Source organism: Cygnus atratus, chromosome 1, assembly GCF_013377495.2.
Source record: "Cygnus atratus isolate AKBS03 ecotype Queensland, Australia chromosome 1, CAtr_DNAZoo_HiC_assembly, whole genome shotgun sequence".
NCBI classification, from domain to species: domain Eukaryota; kingdom Metazoa; phylum Chordata; class Aves; order Anseriformes; family Anatidae; genus Cygnus; species Cygnus atratus.
The window spans coordinates 127,096,525-127,113,788 of record NC_066362.1 but is presented as its reverse complement, the minus strand read 5'-3'; the positions used below and the strand labels follow the sequence as shown (position 1 = coordinate 127,113,788).

Below are 17,264 nucleotides of genomic sequence, written 5' to 3'. Positions count from 1 at the left end.
CTTAGCAGTGTTCTTTCATAGTGCTCCTAACTACTACTGTTATTATTATAGTTGGAGTTAATAAATATAACAATACTGTAACTTTGTAGTTACAATAGTCCATTCAGTTTAGTTTAGACGATTTGGTTTGTAAGCTTCCTGAAGCAAAAATGTATGGGAACAGCATTTGACGTAAAAGCTATAGACAAGCCTTTCAGAATCATTCCAAACCTGAAATGCATATTACTGCCTCAGTTCTGACGTCCATTTCTTTTCTGTTCTGTAAGTTGGTTGAGCGATGTGTAGTTCTTGGACCTTTGTAGTATCTCAGCTGAATTTCTGTAATGGCCTTCGGATTAGACCAGCGTGTATGAAAGAGATTTTGGTAGCAAAAGAGCAATGCATGTCTTCTCTAAGAGCTAGTAGCATCTGCTGAACTAACCTTCTTCAATGTGAAGTACATGTAGTTTGGTCACTTAAATCAATACACAACACAGTACTTCCCAGTTTTTCTGATAGATGTTACGAGTGATGGTCAAAGGATCATTTTCTCAACGTGCAAATTATGCATACATATTATAACCTTATGTTTGTTTGGGACAAACCACAGAGTTCTCTGCCTGGTAAAGTTTACTCTATTTTTTAATACTTTCCGACCATCAGCTAAAATATGAATATGGAACCTTACTGTTTTGGGGTTTTTGTTTGTTTATTTAAATTTGCAGTACTATTGATTTTCATCTAGAGACTCTGTTCAGTATCTACAATAGTCTTTCCAGGTGTTTTTATTTTAAATGGCATCAGGTGTTTTACAGGTTCATATGTTGCGACAATTTGAAGTTAAAAATGGAATAGATGTTTGTGTTGTTCACTAACCAGTTATGCACATGTCATCAGATGTTCTAGAAGGGCTTAACTTTTTCATTGCTGTTCTCCAATACAGCCTCTGTATGCTTTTAATAGTGGGATATTGTTATATTTTTGAAAACTGTGAAGTTTGGAAAAGGTGTGTAAGGTAGATCTAGCTTCTCAAGTAACTCTGGTAGCCTACTGCCTACCTGCTCACATCCCCATATGCTGTGGCCTTAAAGCTTCTTCCCCATCATCTTACTTAAAATTTGGGTGCTGCACCATCATATGAACAGATGTAATCATTTGGCCAGATGCAGTAATCATTTGGCCAGATGCAGTCATGTTCACATGAGAAGAGAAGTGTCCCTGTTGAAGAGAAAAATGTGACCTATGATGATAACGTTTGGTGAGAACAGAGAATTACTAGAGGACAATATTTTTTTTTTCAAAGTATGGAGAATTTATCTTCCCAAAATCACATTCTCTGCAGATACATGAAATTTGGAACCCAAAAGCTTTTGGCATCCTTATATTGGATTCAGGTTACTTCAGGTCTCGTTGTAAGCCTTAGTCATGTCCTCATATATTATTTTCATTTCGGTTCACAAGGACAAGCACACACACTCATACTTTGGTCAGATAAAAGATTGTTTGACTTTCAGAATAATTAAGCAGCAAGAATCCCAGGAAGAACCACTGAAAATGTAATTGATATCTGGTACAAGGTATTTAAAGATTAATTTTGGATATTTGACTTTATTTTTCATGCTGGGGTACCTAATTGTGATGTCTGCGTACATGCATTTTTGTATTGCATTTAGCCTGATCGCTGAGATATTTACTGAGTTTTTAATCATTTTGGTTGGCATTGTCAAATTTCTCTGGATGCTTTTTTATTCTTTTTTCCTCTGATGCTTGGGGAGCAGGATGAAACCAACAGGAAAAAAAAATATAACAAATCTTGCTCATTTCACTTTGTTCACTTTTGCTTTACAGGAGACACATGAAATTGTGGCAATCAAGAAATTCAAAGACAGTGAAGGTAACCTATTCTGCTGTGTAATCTTTCATGTCAATAATACCCTGTTAATCTCTCTCCAGTTCAAATAAGAAGTCTAATATAGCAAGACATGATTTAAAATGATCATGACTTATTAGCTCCGTGACTATTCAAGGCACTTGATCCTTTATACCTGCCATGGGACTGTATTATACACTCAAACTAGAGAACTTTGAGCAACCTGATCTGGTGGGAGGTGTCCCTGCCAAAAGCAGGGGGTTGCAATTAGATGGTCTTTAAGGTCCCTTCCAACCCAAACCATTCTTTGATTCTAACTATCTTTCTTTCTTTCTATCTTTCTTTGGTGCATCTGTCTTAATATTGCTCAGATTGTGGTGCTACACCTGGCAGTATGACCTGTAGAGAGTAGGGGTGATCAGAAAATCAGTAGCAGTATGACCTTGGAGAGTAGGGGTGATCAGAAAATGGCGAAAACTTGCCTTGTAGCACTGGCTTGTGGAGTCTTTGAACTTTATCAACCCTCATTCAGGGAGGGGATCTTAAACATTAGGGGGACTTGAAGGGATAAGCAGAGGAGATGGAGAGGTGACTTAGAAGCACTGTGGTGCATGGAGGAGCTGGGGAGCTCTAAGGGGCCCATGGGAGCTGGGTGAGGAGGCAGCAGTTCTGCTCTGCTCTCCTCTTCATTCTCCATGGGGGAACTTGCTCCTTGTCCCCTTTCACAGCGGCCTCTGTGTACTCTGCAGTGTTGCTGAGTTTGCTGAGAAGGAGAAAGAGCTGACTCCTGCAAGGCTTACTGTTGCTGGCAAAGTGGATGGCAGAAGGGAGGACACATGGGCATTACTGCCAGTGCTGCACACACCTGTTCCTCACCCAGGACTAGTAAAACCAGAGATCTGCACAAAACAAGGCTGGCTTTTTGGCCTGCACATGTTCACAACGGTGAAGCCCAGTATGCTGTCATAGGCAAAACTGGTGATCAGCTGCTGAGAGCAGCTGTCTACCTTGCACACATCAAAAGTTAGCCCTAATCCCTCATGGCCTAGCACAAACAGAAGGAGAAGCTGAGTGTGAAGTAATAAAAGGAGTAATCCCAGTCACAGGTGATGTAGCTATAATCAGCCGTGCACCAAGGCTTTAGCTGAAAGCTCAACAGTCTAATAATGTAGTTTAAAGAAATAGCAGCCATTTTATTTTAGCAAACTTCCATTTTTTGGTATTGTTATGGAATTGTGGATGGCCATGGAGGTGTGGTTGGTTACAAGGACTGTAATTTTCAAAGTCAGTTAGACACAGCAAATTCAGATTTGTATCTGTCATTTCCTGCAGTACAAACTCTCACAGTGTGGGTAATTTTGCCAGATGCTTGAAGGGTGTAGCTGATGAATCTTCTGCTATTCAGAAATCGGTTTTAAATCCCCGTTAAAGAATGTAGATCATTTAATTGTGGTGGCCATCTTGACCAGGTCATGAGATTACTTCAGAATCACATTTTGTACTTCGTGTCAACTGTTGAGTACACATCAAAGACAATGAATCTCAGTATTAAGCCCCAAGCAGGATTATGATGTTAGACAGTACACCAAAAAAACAAAAACAAAAAATGCATCCTTGCCATTAGTTTTGTCTTTCCATGAGAATTACGTAATATCAGTTTACATGACTGATGACTGCTTTTCAGAGTTGTAGCTAGTTGTTTACAAGTTTCTGGAAATACGACAGAAGTTCTTTTGATAGATTTGATTCAGGCCATTTCACATCTGTCTTTTTAATATGGTGGTTCATTACAAATCTGAATGTACTGTAATTGTTTCTATTGCCATCTTTGTTTCACTGAATTTTTGCTGTTTGACATGTGCATGCTAAATGAGCTGGAAAGAGTGTGTCTAGTTTTAGAAGAAATTATGTAATCGGGCTGACGCAAGCCAACACTGAGCACTCAGTTTCAAAATGAAATGATTTAGATGGGTTTAAATTATATATATTTTTAATCAAAACATTTGTGGTGATAATATTTTCCTCTCTTCTCATGCTATTCTTGAATTTTTTTCTGTCTTCTGATGATGATTGTGTGCATTCACACGACCTGTGCTTTTTTCTCTCTGCTACAGACCTGTTTTTGCTTTTTGCTTGCTTGGAAAAGCAGTTTCTCCTCCTTTTCTCTTATTTCTGTGTCTTTGTGGTACATGACCTGCCAGTGGGATTTAGTTTTGATTTCATGCAGTCATATACCATTAAATATTCCTCTGTTGTGGATAACAGTACTAAGAGATTAAGAATCTGTCTTCTACATGTGCATGGGCAAATTCGCTGAATTAATAGATTCTAATATACTTCATTTTATTTGATGGTTCATTGGTACTATCCTCTGGAACCCAGCCAGTTCAGAGTCACTAAACTCAGTAAAGTGCTTATTCGTCAATAAGCACTCTACAAAGCTTTAGTAAAACACTGTTGTTTTTTTTAAACAACTTTCAGACAACTAAACTGTCAAAACGATAGTTGAGTACCTTGACTTAGAATCACAGATTCAAGGCTTCATTTAATCAGTATTTGCTTTTCTGCCCTCTGTGGCCACTACATTGATCTGCTTTTCTGAATTTCATTTAAAAGCCTTATGTGGAAACTTAAAGGATTTATCAATCTGTGCTTCTGCCTTAATTTGTCATGTTTTTTTGAGAATAAAATTACTTTAGAATCAAATAGATCTTTGTTGTTCAAAAACCGAAAATGTTTGCATTCTAGTGTTTCTGGTGAGAACGTAACTGTCAGTGTTTTGTGCATGCAATAATTATATGTGAGGTGGAGGATGTCTGTACAGATACATGCATATTTTTGGAAGTAGATTAGTGGTCTTCATAATGAAAAAATAAAAATGCAAATTATTGCTTCTTATGAAGCATCTTTCCTGCCACTGGAAGCCACGATGATAATGAAGGGAAGACTGTGAAGGTTACCTAATGAGAGCAGAGCCATCAGCTACCTCTCTTCCAGTGCAGAAACCAGCCAGGCAGCAGAGAGAGCCCACAGTGGAAAATAAGCCTTTTTCTCTGTAGTATCCAGAAACAGAGATTTTAATCAGGGATTCAACATAAAGATTGATAACACTTCTTACTGATTTTTTTAATAATTTTTACTCTGTCACTTTTACTTCTGCACTCTAGAAAATGAAGAAGTCAAAGAAACCACTTTACGAGAGCTTAAAATGCTTCGCACTTTGAAACAGGAGAACATAGTGGAGCTGAAGGAAGCCTTCAGAAGAAGAGGAAAATTATACCTAGTATTTGAATATGTGGAAAAAGTGAGTTGAGTTTATACTATCCTTGCCACACTTAAATCATCAGCTTAATGGAAAAGTCTTTAAAATTATTTACACATTTAAAAATGAAACCATTATAATCTATGAAGAGGAACAGCAGAAAAGCTGTAATACAATCTGAATTGTATTCACCTTTACTGTGATAAAAATGGCACTGATAACTTTATTATTGTTTTTACATCATGTGTTGGTCTTTTTTTTTAAAAAAAAAAAAAAAAAACAGTTCTTCCATACATGAACAAACATGTTCAAATTTTGTACACTGGAATACATGTAATTTGAAGAAAATTTTCCATCCAAATACTTCATTTTTAATTGTAAAGTAGATTAGCTACCATATGTTATGTGTGTAATGAATTTTTGACATATTCTTTCAGAACAAGATCATAGATTTTTGACCTTAGAATCTGTTGCAGCTTTCTCGATCCCTGCCTGATAAAAATAGGATTTTTGTTTGTATGTTTCTCCATCAAGTCCACTATCAACAGTTGCTTAGAGGTATTTGGCAAAGATCACTGTCATTATTTCCAATCCTGACCTCATTTGAAACAATTCCAAAACTTTCTTAGATTGGCCTACTATTGCCAAACATCCTGCCCTGTTTCTAGGGAGAAACAACCTAGAAGAGATTGGTTCTCCATTATTTTTTGCAACCTCTGCGATGACGGTAGACCTTACCTCTGTATCCCAACCATTTAGCATTTCTTCATGGAAATAATCAGATGGTATTTGGATACAGTAAAACTAAATGCAAGCTTAAATATATATATATATATATATATATATATATATATATGTAGCTTTCATGAGATACTGTTCCCTTGATTGAAATTTTCATTTAATGAAAATTTCCTACCAGTCCCTGCCAATGTGATGTTGCAGTACAGCTAGGTGCTAGTCCTTTTCAGTCAGTTCTCTCCTGTGTAAAGGTGCCCCTCCCTAAATACTGTCTCGTCTACCTCAGTTTACAATTTACTATGTGGTATAACTTCATTGCATAATGTGAGGTGACCTATTTTAGGCCACGGCTTGGCAGAAGTCATTTTTGTTTTTCACCAGGTTAGCAGCTCCTAATGTGGTGGATCTTAGCTGTAATGTCTGAAGCTTGACTTTTTTCACCCATATTCCTTGTGATTGTTCTAGATTTGTGTAATGTCTTTGATCACACACCAAGCAGAACATATATTTAATTTTTTATTATAGTTGAATTAGCTAAGCTCACCCTAGTAGTGGGTTGGAAGACCAGCATCAATAAAAGACATTTAATTTCTCTAACAAGAGCATATTTCAAAAAACATTAAAGATAGACATTATGTGTCTAATGCCATTTTTGTTCTAAAATTGTTTCTATACGAATGACCATCTTTACTTCCAGTTAAACTTCACTTTCCATGACTGTTTCACGTTTTCAGATGTGTTGAGTAGTTTCCACTGGTTCTTATAGATGTCTATAACACCAATCTAAAGACCAGGATGATTTCTGTATTTTCAAGTGAGAAAGAGTAGAAGGAATTAAATAAAACATGGTACAATACGCTAATATTTGTTTTAACTGGTGATGAACAGCATGTGTTCTTTAGGGAATCTTAGCACTGCAATACTCAAATCCAGATTACTTAAATTCACATTTAGTGTAATCTTCTTTATCCATTACCCTTAGTTAATGTCTTCATACAGGATTATGTCTTGCAGTGTTGATGTTACTGTTTTCATTCATACTTGTAACACTGACATTTTGACATAACTTGTCCAGAGCTATAGACCTCTGTGTGGACAAGAATCTGACAAATTAATATGGCTCCTTAACAGAAAATTCCTTTTCTGAGCTCTGAAGTGTTGCACTCAGCACATAAGTTTCAATATTTTTTCACAGACTGTAAAATTCAGAAATGTTTTCAAATATTAATAAAGTCTCCCACTTGTTTTCTATTTGTGTTTATTAAAATATATTACAAGGGAAACCTCACATTTTCTTATACAGCTAAAGAAAATGTTTATCAAAGTTAAGGTAAACTTATTTTAATTGAAAAATCTGTACAAATGCTCAAATTCATAATAAAATGAGTTGTGTAATGTAGCCAAAATGCTTATTTCCATTTCAGTTTTCATTAAATAATAGTCTATTCTGTCCTCAAGTGGGGTGCTGATGCCCATTATTCATTCAACTAAGATTTAGAGTACAAATTCCATTGTATGTCTAATTGTACAAAATTGGAGACATTTGCTAATATAATGGAAATCTGAATGTCATTTTTCAAAGAGGAAACTTACTATTATAAACAGTTTAATTTTGCATTGGTATATCTGTGAAATAGTTAATATGGGCATAGTTACTGTAGTGCAAAGATGTCTAGGGTCAATATAGCTGATAAATAACTATAGGATATTTTATAGGTTACTGTTTATGCCCCTGTGAGGCATTTTTGTGTTATCTCATTCGCATTAGCGATATTGTGTTGCTTTAGGTTGCTTTTATCTGCCCATTCACATACAGACATGGTTTGTGATTAATCATAGTTCTGCTATGTGAAAGCCATAGAACTAGCTTATTAATTTAAAAAAAAAAAGTATGTTAAAGTGTAGTAGGATATTTAGAAAATGCTCTGTTTTACTAATTTTTCATACAGCCACAGCGACTTGGTATTTCTATTTAAGCAACTTTCTGTATGTAAATGACTATTTAGAAGCTTTAGGATAATTGGTTTGATGACAGCTTTTTAAAGACTTGTGGTACATTCGTGGTTCACCTTTAAGGTTTATTGTCTTCACAAATGCTTTCTCTAGAATGAAAACAGCTTATCTATGCTTATCATTAGAATACACTCCCTGAGTGTTAAACTATTATTTTTTTCATAGTCAGAGTCAGTGGTGTATGTTGTTTTCAGAAGGCTGAAAATGAGTTGTGTTCTAGCTACTACAATATAACTTTTCGACATAATGTCTTTTAAACATTTAGAATATGCTTGAATTGCTAGAAGAAATGCCAAATGGAGTTCCACCAGAAAAAGTGAAAAGCTATATCTACCAGCTAATTAAAGCAATTCATTGGTGTCATAAGAATGATATTGTTCATAGAGGTAAGTGTGTAGCTCTCCACGTGGAAATAAGCCCCTGATTGAAATTTACGTTGTACCAAGAAAGAGATTATAGGTTGAAGTAATATGCATTTAACATAAACATAAGCAATTGCTTTATGTCAACAACAGAGAGAAAATCTCTGAATTTGGCTGAGTCTTAAGCCTGCCACCTGACTTCATATTGCTTTAAAACTAAGTTCATCTACATAAAAGCTTGCTGTCCAGTATCTTTGGTGTATGAGTAAAGGTTATATTAAATGCACAATGAAGTAAAACTGAAGTACAAACATTGCCAAAGGAAAAGGAATTTTTAAACATTTCCTGGCACTCAGTCATTTCACTTCTGAATCTGATAATAGAATAGTAGTAGAAAATTAACCCAGAACTTAAAGCTTAGTCCCCTGTGCTTTACTTCTGCTTAAGGCAGTTCCTCCCAGCTCCTATGACTTAGGCTATATATATATTTACTTTCTCTCCTAAACTTCAAGCACTTGCAGTCCATATTTTGATGTGTGACAATGTCTAGCTTTACGTAGTTTATTTAATTCGTGTTTTGCTTTGTGGCTTTGAAAGAAGAACTTTTCTTTCTAATTAATGTTTCCAACAAATTACAGTTCTCATACAATCTCATAACAACTCATGCAAAGAGTTCTCAAAAAACTCTTGTATTTGAGACAGATCAAAATGTAGGCAAAAGTCTGAAATATTTTGTAAAATACAGTTTGAACAAGTATAACATACACAGATACTACAATATGTAGATAGGAATAAGGAACAGCCTTAAAACTAGAGAACACACTTTTTCTAAAGAAATGGTAAGAAGTGCTCAATAACGGTATCATAACTGAAAATGTTGAGCACGACACACAACAGCTTACTGATTAACCGGGTAATTCAATGACATTTTTGGTACTATTTCACAATATGCAATATTCTACATGATATTTTGCTCTCCAGGAATATCTGTAAGCAGCTTTTACCTTCCAGTGTTTTGTTGGGAAACACTTTAAGAGACTTCACGTCAGAAAGTTATTTCAGCATGTTCACAGATAGAATTGCTTTAGCTTGTAATGCTTTGTTTATAATTGCAAGAATATCTCAAAATACATTATTATTAAATAATATTGTTGGCAAAGTTCAAAATTAGGAGAAATTAACAGCTGTCTTTTCTTTTTTTCTTTGTTATCTGATGCTCTAGATATCAAACCAGAGAATCTCTTAATAAGTCACAATGATGTTCTGAAGTTGTGTGACTTTGGTAAGTTCAATAGAGAGATTTCTTCTTACCTTTTTAAGGAAAATCTCTTGCAGTGGATTTTTTTGCCTTACTATTTAAAACCCTTCTAGTGGTCATTACTTACTCAGATTTGTGGCTGTTACTTAAATTTGAAAGATCTATGGGCTTAATTTGCATACTTTGGAAACACTGTTACCGTATCAGTGGAAATTCTGCAGTTGTCTCTGCCTGTATTTGATAGGGTTTTTACTAGCACTAGTACGGGCACTCAAGAAAGAACAGCACAGATGATAAACTGATTAGAAGGCTAGCAAAGCTATAGATTCATCTGGCCTGCATATTAAAAGAAAAGATGGTTCTTGTTTTTTAAAGGCAAAATATATTTTTATATACTTTTTAAACCATTGGCTTTCATGGCCTGTTAGGTGTATAGTTACAGATCAGTTTTTATACTTGTATTAATCAAAGAATCATATATCAACATATGATTAATGGCTGAAGGATAGAGTCAGAGTGGTACAGGCACTGTTAACTTTCATATTTCCTGACTTATCAATACCTGTTTAATGTCAGCTTTAAGTCTTTGAAGAATCAGCACCCAAGTACAAGACAAACTTTGCCCATGTGAGTAATCCCCAGAAGACAGCAGGGTGGCATATACGCTGTTCCAACAATCTCTATTTTTATTCTAAATGCTACATAAACACAGAATAAAATATTGTTCCCTCTAAAAAGCTTACAGTTTGGCTTGGTGAAATAAAATTCAATTCCATGCTGCTACCCAAGGGTACTTTTCATGAGAGCACTTTGAAAGCTGTCATTTCAAACCTCTGCAATTTTGAATGAAAAGAGGAACCACTGAAAAAAAATAAATAAATTGCAGTAGGTTTTTAGGAACACAGAAAAAGCATTTGTCTTTTGCAGTGCTGATTATTTCTTTCAATCCTAAGGGTATTTTTGCCTAAGCGTTCAGCACCAGCAAGTGTTCCAGGAAAAGCTTTAGAATATTTGGTCCATGTGAGTTCTTTGAACTGAGGGCATCTGACAGCACGCAGTGGTGCTGTTGGCAGTGCCTGCGGTGCCTTGGCCCTCTTTCTGGCCAGGGACCTACTGCCTGCCCCTATGCGGCCACCCTCTCCTGACAGCTTAGGCCCTTAGAGTCCCCCAGGGCTGCCGGTGCTGTGGTGGGCGGCAGGGGCCAGCAGTGTGCCCGTTGCCCCCCAGGCTTCAGCTCTGGGTGGGTCGGGGACCCATTTGCTGCCTCACACACAACTCCGCAAACAGTCAGCAGACAGCGCCTGCCTCTTGACCAGTGTGTGCTCCAGTCAGGACTAACGGTGTCGTCAGCAGGAGCAGCCCGTGGTGGTGCTCCTGTCCTCCCTCCATCTTTGTCCTCCAGAGAGCGAGGTTCACCACTAGAGCTGGCCATCAGCTCTACCAGTGCCATCAGCTAAGCGCTCTTTGTGCACCAGAACGTGTGTCAGCAGCCTTTGTGCTTTGCACTGAAGGAAAGTAGAAAGCCAAACAAGCTGTACAATCATGTTTTGGACAGCAGTTTTCTCACCAGATAGAGAAAATGAGAGTTCTGTCAGTGGAGATGTTCTGCATTGTCCATAGGCTTGCTCATGTCATACCCTTGAGGCAGATTCTCCTTCTGCTGTTGGAAAAGAAATGCAACCCAGAAGTCCTTCTGGTGCTCAGCAGAGCCTTGAGGAAGAAAATTGGAAGAACTTCTGTTGTTATTGTTCACATGGATTAGTCTGAATTTGCTTATACTTTTGGAGTCAATTTCAAATTCCAAGCAATACTTACAATTTGGGATCAATTTTAATTTTTTAGCCATGTTGCTAATTGACGTTCCTGTTAGTAGCTTAAGTTATTACTGTAAAAATAATCCGTCAGAGATATTAACCACAAGAGAGTTTCTTGCACATGTACAGATTGGGATATAAGAATGTGCCCTATAACATGATTTAACATATGTTAACTGCCTACCTAACTTCATTTCTTGGAACACAACTACTTGTCAAGTACAGTGCCACATTCCTCATGTGACAGCAACAAATGCAAGTAAAAGGTCTGTGCATCAATCCCAACGCAGACATTGCAGTAATTGGGTGTTCTGGAATAGCCCAGTGGACAAAACACTTTGAGTAGAAAAAAAAAAAAACACAATTTTTTAACGAGATAGTTCTTCATAATCCTTGTGCCATGTTCTGTACATACCGTACCAGAAAAAATGGGGTTGAATGTGGTGCTTGCCTGGACACATGTTGTGTGGGTGTCATTTCTGCCAATAGAAATGGGAAAGATAACAGCTCAAAATGCCGATTACAGCAGATGCATCTGACTTGTTAGAAATTGGTAGGCATTCTGTTTAGTATGCTTGCTGTTTCAACACCAGGGCTTCAGAATTACTTGTTTTAAAAATCTCTTGATTTCTGTATGATACATGAGCACAGAAATCATGAAACAGGGCTGGAAAAGACCTCAAGAAATTCTCTAGTTCTTCCACCTACTCAAAGAAATGATTAAGCCTGTTTGTGTCATTCCTGACAGGTTTTGCTTAGCTTATTCTTGACGATCTCAGTAATGCATGTTCCTTAGTGTTCCTAGGCACCTATTTAAGTCCTTGCATGTCATTAGGAGGTTGGACTTAGATAATCTTTGAAGGTCCCTTCCAACTGAATTATTCTATTCCTTTAATGTTAGAATTCTTTACTTTAATTTACATGTGCCTTACTTCTCTGTAAGAAACTGCCAATCTTCTGAACTCCTTTTTCCCTCACACCTTTTACCTTGACATCTACCCTCCTCTCCTATGAGTTGTTTAAAGTCCTTTCTTGAAATCTCGTTTTTATTTTTGTTGTTTGCCTTCCTTGCATTGGGATACAAGCTCTGTTGCTTTCATAGTTGCTCTCACCCAAATCACTTTCCATGTTCATGTTCTAATCTGTTTCTTCTTGCTGTTTAGAATTTGGTCTAGTCTTCTGCCTAATTACCTTCTCTTATGTTGTGTCAAAAATTGTACCCAATACCTCAGCACAGTTTGGAGGTAGGGTCAGTAAGCTAGCTCTGCCACAACAGAAAAGTAGCAGTTGTTCTGTTAGAAAGGTTTTATGCTTTCTTGAACTATCAATTTTGTCCATCATCTTTCAGCATGGTAACATAGTCAGAGCAGCAGTGTATCCATAAAGTGGTTTCTTACACACCTGACAATATATAGATGCCACTGAAGATGACACTGACTTGTTGATGCTCTGGTGCACCTGGGCTGGTGGGCTGGTGCTGTACACTACTACATGGGCTGCTGCGATGTGATCATTTGTATCATGTGGCCCCTTTATTTTTCTCCCCTCATTCAGGCTGGGGCTTCCCAGTTTTGGCTGTCCCATTTCTTCAGGATGGCTCTTGGTTATTTTCCCTCTTGTGTTTAAAAGCACAAATGAAAGATTTTTCACTGACCAGATTAATCAGATGGGTCATGTAATTTGGAACAGAAACAGGGCTGCCTAAGCAGTTCTAAATATAGCAATGTTTAGAAATTTACCCAAAAGTTAAGTTAGTTTTAGGTAATTAAAAAATCCTTTCAAGTTTTATTCTAGCAGCATCAGTAACGATCAGCAGAACTGTGGGAACATGTGAGAATTATTTTTATTTTGGGATGACTTTGAAATATCTTTTCCTCATTGTACATGCCTTTCCATTTACTAACTTTTGAAGGGAGAGGTATCTTAGAATTAACAGCTGTGACCTATGTCAAAAACAAATACGTTGTTTTCTCTAACCGCTAGTCCAATAATAGTCTTTGCACCCAAACCTTTACTCCAATTTGGAGTAAATTAGTGTAACCATAGGGAGCAGTGGGGCTGGAGTCCTTCACTAATGCTGCCAAGTGAGATACACTTTCAGAATACTAAAAGTAAATCAATAAATAAATGACAGCCTTACAAGCATAGTTGTGTGGGAAAATCGCTTTTGGCAGCTTCTGCATAAGAACTCAGGAATAAAGAAAAATGACTTGCGTTTAAGTAGCACTTACTGATTCTGAAAATGAAATTATGCTTTATACCTCTGCAAGACTTTGTACTTTTTATTCTTTCTTCATCGCTCATGCAATAATGGAAGGACTCCTAGTGGTTTCACTGAAGTGAGTTTTCGACCAAGTTTTAGTGCTACATCTTAGTAAGGAAGCATTTTGAAAATGTTGCTTCTGTATTTCAGTCCCAAAAGTTTGTTCCAGTTTGAGGTCAATTTCAACAGCAGAGACTTGCTGTTGAGATCTGTCTGAACTCTTACCTTATTATTAATTACTTGTTGGAAAAACAGTAAGATGCTTGATACTTTACCAAAAACAGTGCTATCAGCTGCCCTAGAGTACTTCTACATGAAGAATCTAGTAACGTCGTTACTGTGCTGCTCAGCTCACTTTTTATAAATGGAGGAGAACGAAAACAAAATTCAACTTATTCCTACATCTGGATTTTTCAGTATATGCACTCTTCTCACTGTTGATCTTGTTAATTGTTATACCTTAAGACAGAAGTTGAGTTTTGATACAATTGCAAATAAGTTGACAGTTTTTTGATTCTTAATAAAATGATGTGGAGGAGGAAGTTAATTTGGACTTGGTTTCTGATCCTAATCCACTGAGAGCCTTGTTATCAATATAATGCTAAAGCAGATGGGAAGCTCACACTTGTGGAGTGACGTAAATGCAGAAATAACGTCGTTTTGCTGATCTTTGGTAGAGTCCTGCCTTTTGTAGTTTGGGAGAGATTGCCCCATTTTTTGCCAAGAATAACATAGCTGCTTGACCACATGAGAAAATGGAATGCAGTGAGACTGTAGTAGTTAAGATCAATGACTAACGTGTCTACTTGTCACGCATATGGTAAGTTTCTATTATTATGAATCCTCTTCTGCAAACAGAATTTCACAGTGAAATTTAGTGGCTCAATAACATGCATGGCATACTGACAAGTAACTTTTACCAGTCTGTTCCATTATGGTGAAGTACCAAACATAATGGCAAAACGCTATAGATTTCTGAGGACAGTACACAAATAAAGTAGTCATTAAAGCAGACATTCTGACTTTCAGTGTTGTATCAATAAAAGGTTGTGTTTCAGTAGATGAGCAGTCTCTGGAGACATTCCGCGCTAAACAATTTACTTCTGTTTAAATAGATGTGACCTCTTACCTCCAAAATCATTGGGGATATGCATATTTACTTAAAATAGAATACAATCTTTTACACTTGTTTCGACAGGCTTTGCTCGTAACCTCTCTGAAGGAAGCAATGCTAACTATACAGAATACGTGGCTACCAGATGGTACCGCTCACCTGAACTGTTGCTTGGGTAAGTACAGTTTGTAGAGCAACCATGATAAATCTTGGCTGATTCTTTGCATTTTATCAAGCACCTTTTATAAAATTTGCCAGTGGAGAACTGTAGTTGATTTAAAGGGAAGATTTCTAAAGACTTCAACAAGCATAAATGAAAATGTGGGTTGGCATGAGTCATTGACATGTTCACCTGTCTTGAACTGAATAGTATTTAACTGACTAAAAGATGAAGCTGAATTGTCACAAACCTACTTCAGATGCTCCTCCCCGACGTTCCTTTCAAAAGATGTTTCTATGGTAGTCTTGTATTCTGAAGTGTTCGTTTTGTTAGCCTCATGTTGGACATTGCATAGTATTGGCAGCGCAGCTTTCACCATGTTACACTCCTAGTTCTCTTTATCCTTTAGGTCAAAACTATGGTTTGGCTCTCATTCCCAGTTGCTCTTTACCAGCACTGCTGAAATGGTAAGAGGAAGGGTACTAGCTTCTTAACTTTTTATAAGTACCACCTCTTAAGAGCACGGGAACGGGCAATTTGAAAGTTTTCAAAGTGAAGCAGGCAAAGTAGAGGGCTGGCCTGGATGAGCAGGGATCATCTTCTAGAGTTTAGGTGAAAAAGGAAAATGTATGGATGCTGGAAACAAGGTCTGGTGACATGGGATGACTACAAAGGTGCCGTTTCCTGTTGTAGGGACATAAGTCGTGGCCAGAGCTCAATTAAAATTGATGCTGGCCAAGGGCTGTGGGGGCCAATAAAAAGGGCTTTTTTTAAAATACATTAGCAACAAAAGGAGGACCAGAGAGAACACTGGTCTGTTACTTGATGAGGATGTTCACCTCACAAATAGGACTGTAGATGAAGCAGAGACATTTAATACCTTCTTCTCCTCTGTCTTTAACACTAGTGATGGGCCCTGGGACTCCCAGAGCCCTGAGTTGGAGGACCATGACTGCAGGAACAATAAACTCCCAGCCAACTCCAAACTTGTGCAGGATTTGTTGCTTCAGCTGGATGCACAAAAGTCAATGGGGCCTGATGGGATTCATACCAGGGTACTTAGAGAGCTAGTTGATGTCACCATGAGACCTCTCTCAATTATTTTTCAGTGGTTTTGGGAATCTGGGGAGGTCCCAGTCAACTGGAAGCTGGCAAATGTTGTCCCAGTTTTCAAGAAGGGCAAGAAAGAAGACCCTGGTAATTATAGGCCTGTCAGTCTCACTTCAGTGCCTGGTAAAATTATGGAGAAGATTTTTCTGGGAGTTTTTGAAAAACACTTGAAAGATAATGCAGTCATTGGTCATAGCCAACACAGAGGGGAAAGTCCTGTTTAACATAATTTCCTTTTATGACAAGATTACCTGCCTAGCTGACCAAGGGAAACCAGTTGATGGAATCTTTTTGGATTTCAGCAAAGCCTTCTGTACTGCTGCTTGCAGTATCCCTTACAAAATGTCCAACATGCAGCTAGAAAAATACATAATGCAGTGTGTGAACAACTGGCTGACAGGCTAGGCTGGGGGGTTATAGTGAATACGGTTACATTAGGCTGGCAGTCAGTCACTAGTGGGGTTCCGCAGGGCTTCATTTCAGAGACATTTCTCTTGAATGTTTTTCCAAATGATCTGTATTCAGGACTCAAATGCATACTAAGTAAGTTTGCAGATTACACAAAAATAAGAGGAGCTGTTGACTCTCTCGAGAGTAGAGAGGCCTTGCAGAGAGATCTTGACAGACTAGAGGGCTGGGCAATCACCAGCCACATGGAATCTAATGAGCAAGTGCTTGAGTCTGCATCTGGGACGGGACAACCCTGTCTGTACGGACGGACTGGGGAACAAGAGGCTGGGGAGCGGCCCTGTGAAATGGGAGACAGGGGTTCTGGTTGACAGCAAGTTAAATATGAACCAACAGTGTGCCCTGGGAGCCAGAAGGGCCAACCATACCCTGGGGACATCAGGGACAGCACTGCTAGCCCATCAAGGGAAGGGGATTGTCCCGCTCTGCTCTGCTGGTGTGGCTGCACCTCAAGTACCGTGTGCAGTTTTGGGCACCACAATATAAGAAAGACATTAAACTATCAAAGTGTGCCCAAAGGAGGGACACAAAGATGGTGAAGGGTCTAGAGGGGAAGATATATGAGGAGCAGCTCAAGTCACTTGGTTGTCATCCTGGTGTTGGATGTGAAGGCTTCCCACCCGCGGCGTGACTCAGCAGATGAGCGCAGAGGCTTTCCAGCCATCCTCACCCAGCCGTCTGCTTCCCCTGAGCTCTCCTTCCACATATCCCCCTCCCACGGAAGCCACGTCAACCCCAGGGCTCAGCCAGCTGGGGCATGGCCCGCAGGCTTCTTCCCTTTCCAAAGAAACTCCCAGGAGAGGATTCATCTGCCCTGGGCATGGGTCAGCATTTCAGGTTTTCCACACCATCC

General features: G+C 38.2%; 2 protein-coding genes across 3 annotated transcripts in view; both read left to right on the top strand.

Annotated features, from left to right (window-relative positions):
- Window positions 1–17,264, top strand: part of BEND2 (BEN domain containing 2) — a 446,678-nt gene that overhangs the window by 352,940 nt on the left and 76,474 nt on the right. The window lies entirely within an intron of this gene.
- Window positions 1–17,264, top strand: part of CDKL5 (cyclin dependent kinase like 5) — a 130,899-nt gene that overhangs the window by 74,208 nt on the left and 39,427 nt on the right. For both annotated transcript variants that reach the window (XM_035542238.2, XM_035542237.2), the window contains exons 4-8: window positions 1,828–1,873; window positions 5,017–5,153; window positions 8,128–8,248; window positions 9,447–9,506; window positions 14,758–14,848. In XM_035542238.2, coding sequence (XP_035398131.1) covers window positions 1,828–1,873; window positions 5,017–5,153; window positions 8,128–8,248; window positions 9,447–9,506; window positions 14,758–14,848 — 455 coding nt within the window. The remainder of the gene's footprint in view (window positions 1–1,827; window positions 1,874–5,016; window positions 5,154–8,127; window positions 8,249–9,446; window positions 9,507–14,757; window positions 14,849–17,264) is intronic.